Source organism: Scyliorhinus torazame, chromosome 3, assembly GCF_047496885.1.
Source record: "Scyliorhinus torazame isolate Kashiwa2021f chromosome 3, sScyTor2.1, whole genome shotgun sequence".
NCBI lineage: Eukaryota > Metazoa > Chordata > Chondrichthyes > Carcharhiniformes > Scyliorhinidae > Scyliorhinus > Scyliorhinus torazame.
The window spans coordinates 195,751,377-195,769,659 of NC_092709.1; the positions used below are offsets into that span (position 1 = coordinate 195,751,377).

Below are 18,283 nucleotides of genomic sequence, written 5' to 3' on the forward strand. Positions count from 1 at the left end.
CAATGAGTTTCCCCTCTTCTCTCTAGCACCTATAATAGAAAGCTATACCTTTTGGCATTGGCAAGAATGACCAGCAGTTAAATTTAGGATAGGCAAGATCATTATTACTCCAAAAACTAAATTTCACCTGCACACTGAAAGAGGAGTCAAGACCAGATTTAAGTATGATCCAGAATTAATAATTGCACTTTGGTTACAAGATCAAAAAATAAAGATTATGGGATTACATGAACAATTTAGGAGAGTGTGGGGGGAGGGGAGTACATAAATGTTTCTACTGCATGCTGGGAATAATGGTTATATATGGCTCCCATTGCCTACTAACCATTGGTTTGCCATCAGCAGCAGGAAAGAGCAATCTTGGTGGTATGAACTTTAGATTAAGGTTGAGAGCATGACTGACAAATTTATCAAAGCAAGACATGGTGAAGAGGTTCAAATGCTAAAACCATTCTGTGCAAGTCAAAATGGTTGCAATTTTAATCAATGTTCACTATCACAAATGGAATTACGTGACATTGCTACACAATGGATAATGATGAAGAGAACATCTGATAATCACTGTTACTTTGATTTGGATTTGATATCTGTATTTCAAACAATGCAGCATCACCATGGGATTACCTGTTAACTATTCGTGATTGGACAGATTTCTTCCAAGAGACTCATAGAACAGACACAGAGGCAGAATTAGGCTAGTCAGCCCATTGAGTCTGCTCACCTGCTTCAACTAGATCAAAGGCTGACATGTACTTGACTTTAAACATGTTTCAAATCATAATCTAAGCAAGTGCCTTTGAACTGAGATTTAATCTACAGATTGCAATTCCATATCGACTATGATGGAGGGGGAAAACATTCCGAGCACTACAAAGAAGTGTTCCGATGCAGCAAACACTTGGGCCTTTGTATGGGCCACGCAACCCATCTCCAAAAAATACAAGTCTGTTCAGAAATTGAATTAACTGTTTGCAACAGACCCAAGCAGGTAAACAAAGGGTTGGGAATTTGGTTCACTAAAATTCCTAATTTGTACAGTTATTTATTTAGGTATCTCAAATTGACAACAGGATGGATGCTGAGGAAAATAGAAGAATGATTATCAGGGAGTTCTGCTTGTACACCACCAAGTTTATAAGTGGAGTCCATGAGAGCCCCTGTGGAATTTCAGGGCTTGTATCAATCGAACACCAACTCATCTGCAACTGCACGTAAAACCAGTAAATAAATATAGAAAATGGGTGTTGCCCTGCATTACCAAACTTCTGTGAAAAGGGACTTTTACTGAAAAAGAAAACTTTTTTGATACTTTGCTTCCAACAAGTTGTGGTGATTGCCCCTTTGCACAACTAATTCTAGAGCTAGCTGCTGCTCTAAGATATCTTTGCTTCGGAGAATTCCTCTCCTGGAGTGATTCTCTGAGACCCAATTAGTCACCCAGGCCAGGAACAACATCTCATCTTCCGGTTAGGCACGCTACAGCCTTCCGGTCTCAACATCGAATTCGACAACTCCAGATGATCAGCTCTGCCCCACCTCAACCCATTTGTTTTCATCCCATTTCATTTTAACTGTCTTTCACCGTTTCTTTCATTCTTAATATATATTTAAACCCCACCCCCCAATCTTATCCACCTTTCCTTAAACTTTCTCATCTTTGCTTCCCCCTTCCCCCACATTTACAGTTCATCCTCTGATGTTTCTCTGCTGTTTGGCCTTTCACATCTTTTGTTCTCTCTGGGGACTGCCATTAGCACTCTTTCCCCTTGGTTTCTGTAACCATTAGCACCCGGTCTCCCTGGGTTTCTGTGGCTATGACTCATCTTTCATTCTCACTCCAAAGTATAAATATGTCCCACTTTCTCTGTCTGTTAGCTTTGACAAAGAGTCATCAGACTCGGAACGTTAGTTCTTTTCTCCCCCTACAGATGCTGCCAAACCTTCTGAGATTTTCCAGCATTTTCTCTTTCGTTTCGGATTCCAGCATGCGCAGTAATTTGCTTTTCTCCAGATGATCCTTACTCTGCTGTGCTGCCCTTAATGGAACAATCACCACACAAATACTTGGCATTTCTAAAAAACAGTTATTCATTCGGACGTGCAAAAAGGCAAGTTTCAAGGAAAACCTCAAAGTGCAACACAGTAGCACAGTGGTTAGCACAGCTGCGTCACAGCTCCAGGGTCCCAGGTTCGATTCCCGGCTTGGGTCACTGTCTGTGTGGAGTCTGCACGTTCCCCATGTCTGCGTTGGTTTCCTCCGGGTGCTCCGGTTTCCTCCCACAGTCCAAAGATGTGCAGGTTAGGTGGGTTGACGATGCTAAATTGCCCTTACTGTCGATAAAACTTTAGTTGGGGTTACGGGGATAGGGCGGAGGTATGGGGATAGGGTGGAGGTGTGGCGATAGGGTAGAGGTGTGGGCTTGGGTAGGATGCTCTTCCCAAGGGCCGTTGCAGACTTGATAGGCCGAATGACCTCCTTCTGCACTGTAAATTCTATGATTCTGTGAGTCGCACAGTGGTTATCACTGTTGCTTCACAACAGCAGGTCCCGGGTTTGATTCCCGCTTGGGTCACTGTCTGTGCGGAGTCTGCACGTTCTCCCCATGTCTGCTTGGGTCTCCTCCAGGTGCTCCGGTTTCCTCCCACAAGTCCCGAAAGACGCGCTTGTTAGGTGAATTGGACATTCTGAATTCTCTCTGTGTATCTGAACAGGTGCTGTAGTGTGGTGACCAGGGGATTTTCACAGTAACTTCATTGTCATGTTAATGTAGGCCTACTTGTGACACTGATAAAGATTATTATTATTAAAGAAGTTGCTACAGGTGAACTCAGTCAGAACGGTTATTTCCAAACGCATCTTATAAAACACTGGCAATTAAATAAGAAAATGAGCACAAACGTGAAATGGATACACAATGAAAAACACAAAATCTCACACAGAATAATTGACTTACCATATTAATCGCATCAACAGGTCCAATGCTGTTCACATAGACATCACTTTCAATCACTGTTGGCTTCACTGCAAATTTACCACAATTCAGGGTTGTAACCATAGCAGAAAGATAACATTAAACTTTGTTTTTACTGTAAAAGTTTATTCGTTAATTTTAGCAAGCCAAAGATATGTTTACCAAAATCTCCTTTTGCTGTAATATTATGCTTTAAGTAATCATGCCTCCTTTATTGAACAGTTTCACAAGCAAACAGATTTAATCTCATTTATAGGGCGCAATCAAATGGCCTCATCGCGGCTGACTTTGTGACGTGGTGAGGCCGTTAAATCTCGTGAGAGGCCTCTCGTGAAATTTGCGATGTTCGGAATGCCTTGTGAGTTTTAATGAGATCTCGTGACACATTGCGATCTGGATCTCACCCTCTGGGAGCAAGGCTGAGGTATACATATTTAAATGAGCCATTTGGCTCGCGATTATGATGAGGCCCGGGAACGAATGCCCACGCCTGGTAGACTTTGCCATGGTACCGTTTAGCGCTTGTACTCACAAATGTGGCCCAGATGTAATGGCACTTGGGGGGGGGGCGTCTCTTAGGCCATTGGAGACCCCTGGGTGGTCAAGGACAGGGCAGGGCATGGTGGCACCCTGGTTCTCCCTCTGGCATCTGGGCACCTTGGCAGTACCAGGCTGACATCTTGGCTGAATTGCTGAAAACATTTCTAAGTGTGGGCTAGACTGGGGAGACCCACAAGTCTGGGTGAACACTGGTGTGGATCTCACCGCCAAAGGTGCCCAAAATAACACTTAGAATTTTTTGGTTAAATCACACCCATAATTACATTTTGAGCACAAAAATGCACTTTGCTTTGTTTTTAAACTGCAGTTGTATGTATGATGGTACAGCTAAAACTGTACGATAACAATAGGATTTCTTTAAATGGCATCAGATATTTTTCTCTATATTGGTGTTTCTATTTGGCACTTAACATTCTAATTATGCTTAAGATGTTGAAGTATTCGCTTTAACAATGAAAACATGTTGTTTTGTCATTTTATACGTAGATAAGAACATTGAAGGAAATCGAGACAGAGAAAAATACACTGGGTGAGACTGAGCGGACTTGAGTTAACGTTTGCTAAAACGACACATTTAGCGGGCTGTTCCTCAGCACCTGCAGTGCCGAGGGAGACCCGGTTATTCAACGCCACTATGCTGTTTCGTTTGGTCTTGGCGAGGAAATTCTCGTTGAGGCCAGATTTTAGTCTAGAGGGCTACTCACAGATCGGGCATCACTTTTAAAGGCTGCCCTAATCTTTCAACCTTCTAAGTGACCCCGAACTCCCCACTTACCTCTTCCGGGGTCTTCCAGCGCCCCCCCCCCCCCCCCCCCCCCCGCCCTCCCCCCTCCCCCCCACTCACCCCGCCTCTTTAGGGCAAGGCACCCTCATGCCTGACCTCTGGCACGGATGATCTGGCACCACCATCTGGGCACCCTGACAGTGCCACCTGGGCATGCTGGCAGTCTGGGGTGGCACTGCCAGGATACCCAAGTGGCAGTGCCAAGGTTCCCCGGTGACAGGGGGAGTGCCAGGATGCCATCCTGCACAGTGCCTGACCATTCAGCGGTCTCCAATGGCCAGGGAGACCCTCCCAGGTGACATTACAACTGGATCACGTTTGAATGGCAAGTACCAAATGGCGCCCAGGCGAGGTCACCCAGGCGCAGCAGGTAAATCATTTTAATACACTGATCTCGGTCACACCCAGCGAGAGCTGAGGTTGTAGCCTGGAAGGAGAGAGAAAATCAGGGCAGACTTTTTGTGAGGAACCTTTCCTGCTGGAGAACGAAATCCCTCTAAGTGCGGCAAAGTGCTGTTGAATAGCGGGATGTTTCTTGGCCCTCACACCCTCTTTAACTCAAGTCTGCTGATTCGTACCCATAGAATTTAATATAATTTGCTGACCACCCATTGGCTAGAAAACATCTCAGTGCTCGCCCAATGTATGTTTATTTAACAGACATCTACCACCACTCAGCAACCAAGGTGATATAATGCTTCCATGATTAAAAACATTAACACATTCTGATTTTCATCTTACCATTTACCTCTAGACACGCAAAAAGGTTAAAATCTGTAGAATCCCTACCGTGCAGAAGGAGGCCATTTGGTCCATCAAGTCTGCATCGACCCTCCAAAAGAACACTCTACCTATGCCCACTACTCCGCCCTATCCCTGTAAACCTGCACATTTATCATGGCCAATCCACCTAACCTGCACATCTTTGGACTTGGGAGGAAACCGGAGCAGCTGGAGGAAACCCACCCAGAAATTAGGAGAACATGCAAACCCCACACAGACAACCACCCAAGATTGGAATCAACCACGATCCCTGGCGCTGTGAGGCAGCAGTGCTAACCACTGTGCCGCCCCATCTATATGCTGTGCAAATACAAATATGGGGATCATATCCTGAAGGATGGTGTTTCTGACCTATTTACTATTTACTGATCAGAATCATCCACATGCAAGTCAGTCCAAAGCCGTGCAGGTTAGGTGGATTGGCAATGCTAAATTGCCCTTAGTGTCCAAAAAGGATAGGAGGGGCTATTGGGTTACCGGGATAGGGTGGAAGTGAGGGTTTAAGTGGGTCGGTGCAGACTCAATGGGCTGAATGGCCTCCTTCTGCATTGGATATCTATGTCTATGCCCATGTGGCCAATGGCTAATATATTGCACAATCATTGAGTTCCAGGTCAGAGAGCTCTGCACCTGAGGAAGGATGCAAGCTGGTTTCACCGAAATCCACCTTCTACCTCCACCAGATGGTTGTATTCACTTATGGTCTGTGCTTCGCCCAGAGCATACTCACCCTGATGTACTGGCTAAAATCCTAAATAGGATATATGTGTGATTTTACTTGTTACAGTTGGGGCAAGTGGTCATTTTAACTTTAATTCGCTAGGTGAAAAACATGTGATAGTGAATCAGCAGCCCATTTTATTCCACTTGACTGATAGGTAAGAAAATTCAGGAAGGTTTTAAACTGGCTGTTAATTCACTAACATTGAATTTTCTGCCCAGCAATAAAAATTAACATGATACTCCGCGAGTGCAGTGAGGTACGAGTTTTGTGGATGTCATTCGGACCTGTAATTTGTTAATCAGGATGCAAAAGAAACATAAGTACATATACTGTACTGATGGCTGAAAACACATCTCTGAAACAAAGGTAATAACGTGGTTCTTGATGATGATTTTATTGCGAATGAGCTAGGCAGTCAATGATTAGAGGGAATAATAGTGACAATTACGATATAGCCTCACTCTTTGAGGGATCAACCACCCGCACTATGGCCCATTTTCTTCATATTACCAACTGCCACGTTGTCCAGAAAAATCTGCTTCTTTTGACTGATTGATCTGATCAATGGGACTTGCTTCTTCCTATTCAAGCAGAGATCTCGTACTGTCATGTTGAAAGTTGGAAGAGCATTCAGGCAAGTGATAGATCAAATGACACCCTGCATTATAGTTTATATGAGTAAATAACAGGCATCATGCAATCAGGAGTGTAGTAAGCTTGCTTTGAGAAAGCGTTTTAAATGGTTGAGCAACAGCAGATGCAGTTTGAAGTGTCAGCGATTGACAGTGTTGGCATGCAGATGCAGCTTGGAAACACCTGGGGCGGGGTTCTCCGACCCCACGCCGGGTCGGAGAATCACCGGGGTCTGGCATAAATCCCGCCCCTGCCGTGTCCCGAAGTCTCCGCCACCAGAGATTCGGCGGGGGCGTGAATGTCGCCGCGCCGGTCGGCGGGGTCGGGATTCTCCGGCCCACGATGGGCCGAAATCCCGCTGCTGGAATGCCTGTCCCACCAGCGTGGATTAAACCACCTTTTGAATGGCGGGACAAGGCGGCGCAGGCAGGCTCCGGGGTCCTGGGGGGGGGCATGGGGCGATCTGGCCCCAGGGGTTGCCCCCACGGTTGCCTGGCCCACGATTGGGGCCCACCAATCCGTGGGCGGGCCTGTGCCGTGGGGGCACTCTTTTTCTTCCGCCTTTGCCATGGTCTTCACTATTGCAGAGGTGGAAGAGACCCCCTCCCCTGCGCATGTGCGGGGATGACGTCAGCAGCCGCTGACGCTCCTGCGCATCCGTCGCCCGGCGAAGACCTTTCGGCCCCGGATGGCATGGCTCCAAAGGCCTTTCCCGCCAGCCGGCGGAGCGCAAACCACTCCGGCGCGGGCCTAGCCCCTCAAAGTGAGGGCTTGGCTCCTAAAGGTGCGGAAGTCTCCGCACCTTTTAGGGCAGCCCGACGCAGGAGTGGTTCCCGCCACTCCATTACGCCGGAACCCCCCGCCCCGCCGGGTAGGGGAGAACCCCGCCCCTGTTTTGTGAAGGTTCAGCATACACCAGACTGATGCAAGCTGAGAGGAATTATCAGTGACCTGCATACTTTGTCAATCAGCTTGATGGACTGCAATACTGGCCACACTTACCTTGATAGACTTTCAGAGGCTATTAATCATTTTTTCATTTGCTTCCAGGCCCTGTAATTTATCCTGAGAATCGCCTCTTGTCAAGTAGCCAGCGTGTTTCTCCTGAAGAGGGTGAGATGCCAAACAGGGCTCTGCCGTACTCCTTTGAAGAGAATCTCTATCCATGCACCTAAGAATGGAACTGCACCCTCCCATTACCAATTGTCAATTTCTACCCAGCAACTTTGAATGCACCTCTTTTTAAGGGGAGCTGGGGCTGAATGCTATTTCCTGACCCCGCTCACTCCAAGTTCCTGTGAGCAAGTCCATTTAGGCAGAGCATTCAGCACGAATAAATGATGAGGTCTCAGGCCTGGGTCTTGAAACAACCTCCTAATATTTCTCTGTTTCCTTCCCATTAAAGCCAAACAAATTTAAATGTGTCGGCCCCAAATCTCCCGATGTCCAAAACATCGAATTTGGTTTTAATTCTGTGTTGTGCATTGCGACCCATTGGAAGAAGTCCTGGAGCACACAAAGACCGGGAGCTTTGAATTTCTGATTTGAACTGCCCTGGAGCCTCCATAAAAGTCTTAGGCCTCTGACTTAGGCCAGATACGTAGGATCTGTTCAATGCCAGGCCTAACTAAGAAGCAAGCATATCTGAACTGAGCACCAGAAATGGCTTCCCCACCACCATTACCACCACTGACCCCCACCCACCCCACCTGACTATTCGCCACCCCTGGGATCTGATCTGACCTGACCACGCCACCGGACCTGACTTTCTACCTACCCACTCATCCACTCACACACCCACTCAGGCACTCACCCATCCATCCACCCACTCACTCAGCCATTCACCCACCCACCCACTCACCCACCCACTCAGGCTTCCATCCACCCACTCACCCATCCACCCACTTACTCACTCAGCCATTCACCCACTCACCCACCAACTCACCCACCCACCCACCCATTGATCCACCCACTCACGAGCCAACACTAAATCATTAAAAGACTTGAGACCTTTAAAACCTTACCTGAATATGGCAGCTAGTGCTGTAAAAAGGGAACATGCCCTCTCCTTCTTTTGACTCTATTGCACTTGCTTACCCTGGAGAGGCTACGTTGATATATTCCTGCTTCAGTTGGGATCAGAAGGTCCGGCTGAAAATGGGGAGTTCCGTAAAGGTACAAAAAACTTCACGGGCAGCAGCAACATGCTCAGCATTGTCACTGACCAGAAGAGCTGCACCATTGTCTTAATCATCAGCCATTAGTGTTTCAGCCATTAGTGTATGTCATGCTGTTTTATTTAAGTATCAGTGAGGATTTTTGATACACCGCATTCTTGTTTAAATATTTTTGAGCTGAAAATTAACCTGAACCAAATTCCCTCTTGCTGTTTAAACTCTAACCTTAACTCATGGCCAGCGAATTCTGTGTGAACACACCTCAGGAGTGTGAAGCTTGTCAGCTGTCCCTTCATTTCAGAATGACGTCTATTCAGTTTCTGTCGTGTGTCTTCATGTGACTGAAAAGGTTGATTCTTGACTCATTTGTCTTTGGGCACATGGGGCAGGGCATCCCATGAGACTGTAGGATTTGCTTCCATTTCTTTTGTTCTCTGCTGCCACACTGTCGATGACCACCATTAAGATGTTTGGACTCAAAGCTTAATGCAGTTTGATGGATATGTTGCCACCATTCTGAACGATTGGTGGCAAACTCCTGTCGGTCATTAACGTAAATGCCGCTGTGGATCAAGGAGAACTTCAGAGTGTTTTTGAAGTGTTTCCTCTGTGCTGCCCTGGAACGCGGACCATTTGAGAGTTAACATAGAACATAGAACATTACAGCGCAGTACAGGCCCTTCGGCCCTCGATGTTGCGCCGACCTGTGAAACCACTCTAAAGCCCATCTACACTATTCCCGAATTGTCCATATGTCTATCCAATGACCATTTGAATGAACTTAGTGTTGGCGAGTTAAGGGAACAGAAACTGGCAGGAGGTCTTTGGCCTTCCTGACTCAGTGCCCAGTCCATCGCGTTTGATTTTGCAGGAGTTTTACTTGAATGTTTGTTGAAACGTCTTCAGGAAAAATACCAGAGTTTATTCAACAGTCTTCCCACTTCACCCGGAAAATGTGCGGAGGTATTCCTCATAGAATTTCTCTATCTCTCTTCTGTTTCAGGAGCATAGTGATGACAACTGCTCCCCATCACAAAGGTTCTCTCAAGTTTATGTTGTAATTGCTCAATGTCAGAAATGAGAGCCTCCTACATTTAACGTTTAAGGCATAGTTGATAGGTTATTGAAACATATAATCCTTCTGGTGAACGGGTCAATAATTCAAGGTCATAGATTCAAAGTCATTGGAAAAAGACCCGGAGGGAAGATGAGGAGAATTTGTTTTCACTCAATTGTTGAAGTGTGGAATGCGCTACCTGAAAAAGTGGGGAGGCTGATTCTATGAATCATTTTAAAGCAAATTAAACAGGTGCGTGAGGGTGAGGAAATTATGAGGGGTAAGAAAAAAAAGCAAGGTTGTGGAACTAAATACATTCATTTTTTCATAGATAAAAGAAAAATATTGCGCATGCTGGAAGTCCAAAATAAAAACATGTCGAGCAGCATCTGTGGAGATGCTAGATCTCCAACTTTTTCCACTTCTGCCTCAAGTTCATCAACAAGAAACGTTAATCTATTTCCCTCTCCAAAGATGCTGCCTGACCTGCAGGTTATTTCCAGCATTGATAGTTTTATTACAGATTTCCAGCAACTGCAATATTTTGCATTCATTTTTGTGCAAACTATACTTCTCTCTCACTACATCTCCCATCCATTTAACAATAAGCTAGGCTGTTACTAGATTGAATTAAATTATCATTTAATATTTAGAAAGTCATTATTAATCCAATAAACTCACAAATAGGATACAAACATTGTCAGATTTCTTTTATCTCACTGCAGAAAGTACAATCAATTAAGAAACTGCTTACCTCCGATATCTGGTCTAAATTTGTTGTCATATCCTTTGAGTAGGTCATTCAGAATATTTGTCACATCACTTTCATGAACTCTTGGAGCCAGGACCCATGTTCTGTTCAATACTGTGTCTTCATAATCTTCATCATCTACTTTGTTTGCACTGGACACATAAAAAGTGTGCAATAGAAATAAGCATAAGTGACAGAAGATTTAAATTAAGCTAGAATTGTGCAGTGTAGGTTAACAAGGGCTGCCCCACCCACTCACATAACTGGTTGGCAGTTAAGTGTCAGTCACTTAAATCTACCTTGATCTAAAAGCAGGTGGGGGAGGGGAGTCAATCAGGACAATTTAAAAAGAACAACTTGTAAACTCACTCCCAGTGAGTTCTCCCAGTGAGCCAGAGAAGACACAGCCAGAGTGAGACAGAACCAAGAGTGAGTTTGGGAATTTAAATCTAGGTAGGAATTGAATCAAATCAGTAAGGCAGCTCCTTTTAAATTTCAGGAGTTTAAATTAATTTAAATTAAGCTAGAATTGTGCAGTGTAGGTTAACAAGGGCTGCCCTACCCACTCACGTAACTGGTTGGCAGTTAAGTGCCAGTCACTTAAATCTACCTTGATGTAAAAGAAGGTGGGGGAGGGGATTCAATTCAGGACAATTTAAAAAGAGCAACTTGTAAACTCACTCCCAGTGAGTTCTCCCAGTGAGCCAGAGAAGACACAGACAGAGTGAAACAGAACCAAGTGTGAGTTTGGGAATTTGAATCTAGGTGGGAATTCAAAGCTGGGTGGGGAGGAGGTGCTTTTATCCCTGGTAAGTGACTGGTAAGTAGTGTTTCTGTTTTCTTTTTCTTTTCATTGTTATATATATATTTTTTTTCTTCGTTGTTTATTTATTTATTTATTTTGGGACATAGTAATTGTTGAAGTTAACCGAAGATTTAAGACATGGCAGGAGATCTCAGACCCGTGTCATGCTCCTCGTGTGCGATGTGGGAGCTCAGGGACACGTCCACTGTCCCTGGCTCCTTCACGTGCAAGAAGTGTATCCAATTGTAGCTCCTGTTAGACCGCTTGACAGCTCTGGAGCTGTGGATGGACTCACTTTGGAGCATCCGCGATGCTGAGGACGTCGTGCATAGCACGTTTAGCGAGTTGGTCACACCGCAGGTGAAAGGTACTGAGCGAGATAGAAAATGGGTGACCAAAAGACAGAGCAAGAGTAGGAAGGCAGTGCAGGTGTCCTCTGCGGTCATCTCCCTGCAAAACAGATATACCGCTTTGGATACTGTTGAGGGAGATGGCTCACCAGGGGAAGGCAGCAGCAGCCAGCTTCATGGCACCGTGGCTGGCTCTGCTGCACAGCTGGGCAGGAAGAAGAATGGCAGGGCTATAGTGATAGGGGACTCATTTGTAAGGGGAATAGACAGGCGGTTCTGCGGACGCAATCAAGACTCCAGGATGGTATGTTGCCTCCCTGGTGCAAGGGTCAAGGATGTCTCGGAGGGGCTGGAGGACATTCGGGGGGGGGGGGGGGAGGTGAACAGCCAGCTGTCGTGGTGCACATAGGCACCAATGATATAGGTAAAAAACGGGAGAGGTCCTACAAGCTGAATTCAGGGAGTTAGGACTTAAACGAAAAAGTAGGACCTCAAAGGTAGTAATCTCAGGATTGCTACCAGTGCCACGAGCTAGTCAGAGTAGGAATGTCAGGATAGATAGGATGAATGCGTGGCTCGAGAGATGATGCAAGAGGGAGGGACTCAAGTTCCTGGGGCATTGGAACCGGTTCTGGGGGAGGTGGGACCAGTACAAACTGGACGGTCTGCACCTGGGCAGGACTTGAACCAATGTCCTAGGGGGCTGTTTGCTAGAGCTGTTGGGGAGAGTTTAAACTAATGTGGCAGGGGGAGGGGAACCGATGCAGGAAGTTGGAAGGTAGTAAAACAGGGACAGAAACAAAAGGCAGTAAGGGGGAAAGTGTAAGGCAGAGAAGCCATAGTCAAAAATCAAAAAGGGTGACAGTACAAGGTACAGTGACTGAGGGGAGCTCAGTGAATAGGACCAGGAATACTAAAAGGAATAAAATGTGAAGTGAAAACAATAATGGTAAGTGACGCGGCAGGTTGTTACATGAAGATATGGGTTCAACGACAAGGAAAATTAGGAGAAAGGTTAAGAGGAAATATAACTTAGGAGAGATTACTGATCAAGGCGTTAAGATTCAGAACAGAGGTAAAAAAGCCAACATAAGTGGACTTTACCTGAATGCTCATAGTATTCGGAATAAGGTAAATGAGATGATGGCGCAAATCATCGTGAATGACTATGATTTAGTGGCCATTACTGAAACATGGTTAAAGGGTGGTCACGACTGGGAGTTAAATATCCGAGGGTATCAAACTATTCGGAAGGACAGAGTGGATGGTCAGGGAGGTGGTGTAGCTCTGTTATTTAAGGATGACATCCGGGCAACAGTAAGGGATGACATCAATGCTATGGAGGATAAGGTTGAATCCATTTGGGTGGAAATCAGGAATAGTAAGGCGAAAAAGTCACTGATAGGAGTAGTCTATAGGCCACCAAATAGTAACATTATGGTGGGGCAGGCAATAAACAAAGAAATAACTGATGCATGTAGTAATGGTACAGCAGTTATCATGGGGGATTTTAATCTCCATGTAGATTGGTTTAACCAGGTCGGTCAAGGCAGCCTTGAGGAGGAGTTTATAGAATGTATCCGCGATAGTTTCCTAGAACAGTATGTAATGGAACCTACGAGGGAACAAGCGGTCCTAGATCTGGTCCTGTGTAATGAGACAGGATTGATTCAGGATCTCATAGTTAGGGATCCTCTCGGAAGGAGCGATCACAATATGGTGGAATTTAAAATACAGATGGAGGATGAGAAGGTAAAATCAAGCACTAGTGTTTTGTGCTTAAACAAAGGAGATTACAACAGAATGAGAGCAGAACTAGCTAAGGTAGACTGGGAGCAAAGATTTTATGGTGAAACAGTTGAGGAACAGTGGAGAACCTTCCAAGCAATTTTTCACAGTGCTCAGCAAAGGTTTATACCAACAAAAGACGGCAGAAAGAGGGAAAATCGACCGTGGATATCTAAGGAAATAAGGGAGAGTATCAAATTGAATGAAAAAGCATTCAAAGTAGCAAAGATTAGTGGGAGACTAGAGGACTGGGAAATCTTTAGGGGGCAACAGAAAGCTACTAAAAAAGCTATAAAGAAGAGTAAGATAGATTATGAGAGTAAACTTGCTCAGAATATAAAAACAGATAGTACAAGTTTCTACAAACATATAAAACAAAAAAGAGTGGCGAAGGTAAATATTGGTCCTTTAGAGGATGAGAAGGGAGATTTAATAATGGGAGATGAGGAAATGGCTGAGGAACTGAACAGGTTTTTTGGGTCGGTCTTCACAGTGGAAGACACAAATAACATGTCAGTGACTGATGGAAATGAGGCTATGACAGGTGAGGACCTTGAGAGGATTGTTATCACCAAGGAGGTAATGATGGGCAAGCTAATGGGGCTAAAGGTAGACAAGTCTCCTGGCCCTGATGGAATGCATCCCAGAGTGCTAAAAGAGATGGCTAGGGAAATTGCAAATGCACTAGTGATAATTCACTGGACTCTGGGGTGGTCCCGGCGGATTGGAAATTAGCAAACGTGACACCACTGTTTAAAAAAGGAGGTAGGCAGAAAGCGGGTAATTATAGGCCAGTGAGCTTAACTTCGGTAGTAGGGAAGATGCTGGAATCTAACATCAAGGAAGAAATAGCGAGGCATCTGGATGGAAATTGTCCCATTGGGCAGACGCAGCATGGGTTCATAAAGGGCAGGTCATGCCTAACTCATTTAGTGGAATTCTTTGAGGACATTGCCAGTGCGGTAGATAACGGGGAGGCAATGGATGTGATATATCTGGATTTCCAGAAAGCCTTTGACAAGGTGCCACACAAAAGGTTGCTGCATAAGATAAAGGTGCATGGCATTAAGGGGGAAGTAGTAGCATGGATAGAGGATTGGTTAATTAATAGGAAGCAAAGAGTGGGGATTAATGGGTGTTTCTCTGGTTGGCAATCAGTAGCTAGTGGTGTCCCTCAGGGATCAGTGTTGGGCCCACAACTGTTCACAATTTACATAGATGATTTGGAGTTGGGGACCAAAGGCAATGTGTCCAAGTTTTCAGATGACACTAAGATAAGTGGTAAAACAAAAAGTGCAGAGGATACTGGAAGTCTGCAGAGGAATTTGGATAGGCTAAGGGAATGGGCTAGGGTCTGGCAGATGGAATACAATGTTGACAAATATGAGGTTATCAATTTTGGTAGTAATTATAGCAAAAGGGATTATTATTTAAATGAGAAAATATTAAAACATGCTGCTGTGCAGAGAGACCTGGGTGTGCTAGTGCATGAGTCGCAAAAAGTTGGTTTACAGGTGCAACAGGTGATTCAGAAGGCAAATGCAATTTTGTCTTTCATTGCTAGAGGGATGGAGTTTAAGACTAGGGAGGTTATGCTGCAATTGTATAAGGTGTTAGTGAGACCACACCTGGAGTATTGTGTTCAGTTTTGGTCTCCTTACTTGAGAAAGGACGTACTAGCACTGGAGGGTGTGCAGAAGAGATTCACTAGGTTAATCCCAGAGCTGAAGGGGCTGGATTACGAGGAGAGGTTGAGTAGACTGGGACTGTACTCGTTGGAATTTAGAAGGATGAGGGGGGATCTTATAGAAACTAAAACAATTATGAAGGGAATAGATAGGATAAACACGGGCAGGTTGTTTCCACTGGCGGGTGAAAGCAGAACTAAGTGGCATAGCCTCAAAATAAGGGGAAGTAGATTTAGGACTGAGTTTAGGAGGAACTTCTTCACCCAAAGAGTTGTCAATCTATGGAATTCCTTGCCCAGTGAAGCAGTAGAGGCTCCTTCATTAAATGTTTTTAAGATAAAGATAGATAGTTTTTTGAAGAATAAAGGGATTAAGGGTTATGGTGCTTGGGCCGGAAAGTGGAGCTGAGTCCACAAAAGATCAGCCATGATCTCATTGAATGGTGGAGCAGGCTCGAGGGGCCAGGTGGCCTACTCCTGCTTCTAGTTCTTATGTTCTAAGATAAGTGCAAAAAGAAATGACAATTATTAACCAATTTAGAGCAAAATAGATGGTGCAACAATCTTCTTGCCATTGTCTATTTTTTCAATTTAGTGTACCCAATTTTTTTTTTCCAATTAAGCGGCAATTCAGAGTGGCCAATCTACCTACCCTGCACATCTTTGGGTTGTAGGGGTGAGAAGGCCCACACAGACATGGGGAAAATGTGCAAACTCCAAACGGACAGTGAGCCATGGCTGGAATCACACCCGGGTCCTTGGTGCCGTGAGGCAGCAGTATTAACCAGCATTGTCTCTATATTGTGATGCGCAGGTCCCTATATTTCAGTATCTATATTGGCTCATTGTGAACTGCCGAATTTGTGAAAGACCTTGAACTCATATAAATACTTTCTAATCACAGAATCCTAGAATGATACAGCATAGGAAGAGGACATGAGGCTTATTATGCCTGTGCTGATTCGTTAAAAGTGCAAGGCAATAGTCTCATACTTGTTCTTCCCCATAACCCAGCAATTTAATTCCTTTTCAAGTCTTTATTCAATTCCTTTCGAAAGTTATTATTCAACCTACTTCTACCTTTCAAGCATTGAATTTCAGATCATAACAACTCCCAGCATTGAAAATTAATTCTTAGGTTTTTATTCTCTAGCTCCTTTGTCAATTATCTTAAATCTACTAGAGTATAAAAGTTTAAGGAGACCTGAGGAGGTGATTCCTCCTCAGTAGGTTTATTTCTCGCCAATGGGAAAGGCCGCAACGCGGCATGTAACAAGGTTCCAACTGGGACTCCCGATCACGCCGGTTCCAATATAGGCCGGCCTTTAAGGGTTGATTTCATGAGCCCGAGCTAATAGGCCTCTGCTCATCAGTGGGGGAGCTCATGGGCGCGATTCTCCAAAATGGAGACTAAATGTTCGTGCCGTTGTGAACACGATGGCGCAAAACAGGCGCGGGGACTACCCGCGCATGCGCAGTTGGGCCGCGCCAACCCGCATATGCGCGGGGGACATCTTCAGCGCGCCGGCCCCAACGCAACATGGCGTGTGGGTTCAGGGGCCGGCCGCGCAACAAAGTAGGCCCAGCATGCGATTGATGCGCACAACAGCTTGTATATACAATGAAAGCCATGCTGTTACTCAAAATACGATACAGTACAGGATTGACATGCCCAAAAAATGTTTCCGCTGCCTAAACCACCCTGGAGGAGCCGGCATCAAGATCCATGATGGTATGCTGCATGCTGCACAATCTCACCATCATTTAGCAACAGCCCCTGCCACCATCATCATGAAGAATGCTCAGCAGTGGCATAAGGAGGACAAGGAGGGAGGGAAGATGTAGATGACAGCCTAAATAGTATCTTTTGGGCTGGCTGTATGGAACAACTCACCTGAATACGATATTAATAGCACAACCCAAATTCCCCATTCACCAACAGTCCTGCACCATGTGCAGGATTACAGAGACAGGCAGGCAAGGCTGACAATTTGTGCTACTAGCCAGCATGCCAGTTTTTCAACACTGCGCACCCCTTTGACTACAGCCTGGCTGGTGGGAGGCTGCTGGCTTTCAGTGAGCCGGATGTGACCATGATGGATGATCTCAAGCAGGTCAGTAAAACCTCGCTGGAGAAGGCACCATCTTCACATGGGTTCAACAGCAAGACACTGGCAAAGTGGCTGTGCTGGGAGATGATAATAACATAGAAAATAGGGGGTGACTCAGCCATATTGCTCTTCAAATCTGGACCACTTCTCATCAAGTTCATGACACACCCTCACATTCAATTCCACTTTCCTGCCTGGTCCCGTATCTTTTGATTCCCTACTCACACTCAAGCGAAATTCCACCTGTCCAGCATTAACATCAGGTGGGACCATAACACAGGGTAGAAAATAAAAGGATGTTTTCCCTGGCTGGTGAACCCAGAACACAGTCTTAATAACTTGCAAATTATATTGTTCAGACACAAAGGTAAGGAGCATTGTTTAATTAAATACTTTGAGCACATGTAAATGGAGGCCCCCTGTATCCCAACACTCCTCGGGAGCCGCAACCACACAATTCTTTAAAATAAATTTAGCATACCCAATTCATTTTTTCCAATTAAGGGGCAATTTAGCGTGGCCAATCTACCTACCATGCACATCTTTGGGTTGTGGGGGCCAAACCCACGCAACACGGGGAGAATGTGCAAACTCCACACGGACAGTGACCCAGAGCCAGAATTGAACATGGGACCTCGGCGCCATGAGGCAGCAGTGCGAACCACTGTGCCACCGTGCTGCCCTCGCAACAACACAATTTGTGATATCTTGTGGAGATCCCCTCTGTGCCTTTGCCTTCAGCGTGGACAGTTTTCCTGTTTGGCATGTGACATTATGGGAAATATTCAGAATACAAAGGGTTAATGTCATATCATAATTAACCACTAGATGGAGCTAGATCCAAATTAGGGTAGAGCTGACTCACAGACTTCTGGGAAAAGGCTGGAGAGGAGAGTTTAGGAGCAGTGAGAGAGATCAGAGTACAGTTATAGATCGAGTGTAGAGACTAGTGTTGGTTGAGTGTTGATGACTCAATTATTGTTTACTTTAGGCGTAAGTGGTCGAGCTTTAATAAGTAGTGTATTTAAATGTTAGCTTTGTTAATGAACTTCGCTTCTGTGGTTTTGTGAACACTACAACATCCATCCTGATAACAAGAA

General features: G+C 45.2%; 1 protein-coding gene across 1 annotated transcript in view; it reads right to left on the minus strand.

Moving 5' to 3' along the window:
- The window catches only part of gabrg1 (gamma-aminobutyric acid type A receptor subunit gamma1), a 229,530-nt gene that overhangs the window by 107,380 nt on the left and 103,867 nt on the right, over window positions 1–18,283 (minus strand). The window contains exons 2-3 of the mRNA XM_072496690.1: window positions 10,446–10,594; window positions 2,955–3,022 (exon numbers count right to left, since the gene is read on the minus strand). Coding sequence (XP_072352791.1) covers window positions 2,955–3,022; window positions 10,446–10,594 — 217 coding nt within the window. The remainder of the gene's footprint in view (window positions 1–2,954; window positions 3,023–10,445; window positions 10,595–18,283) is intronic.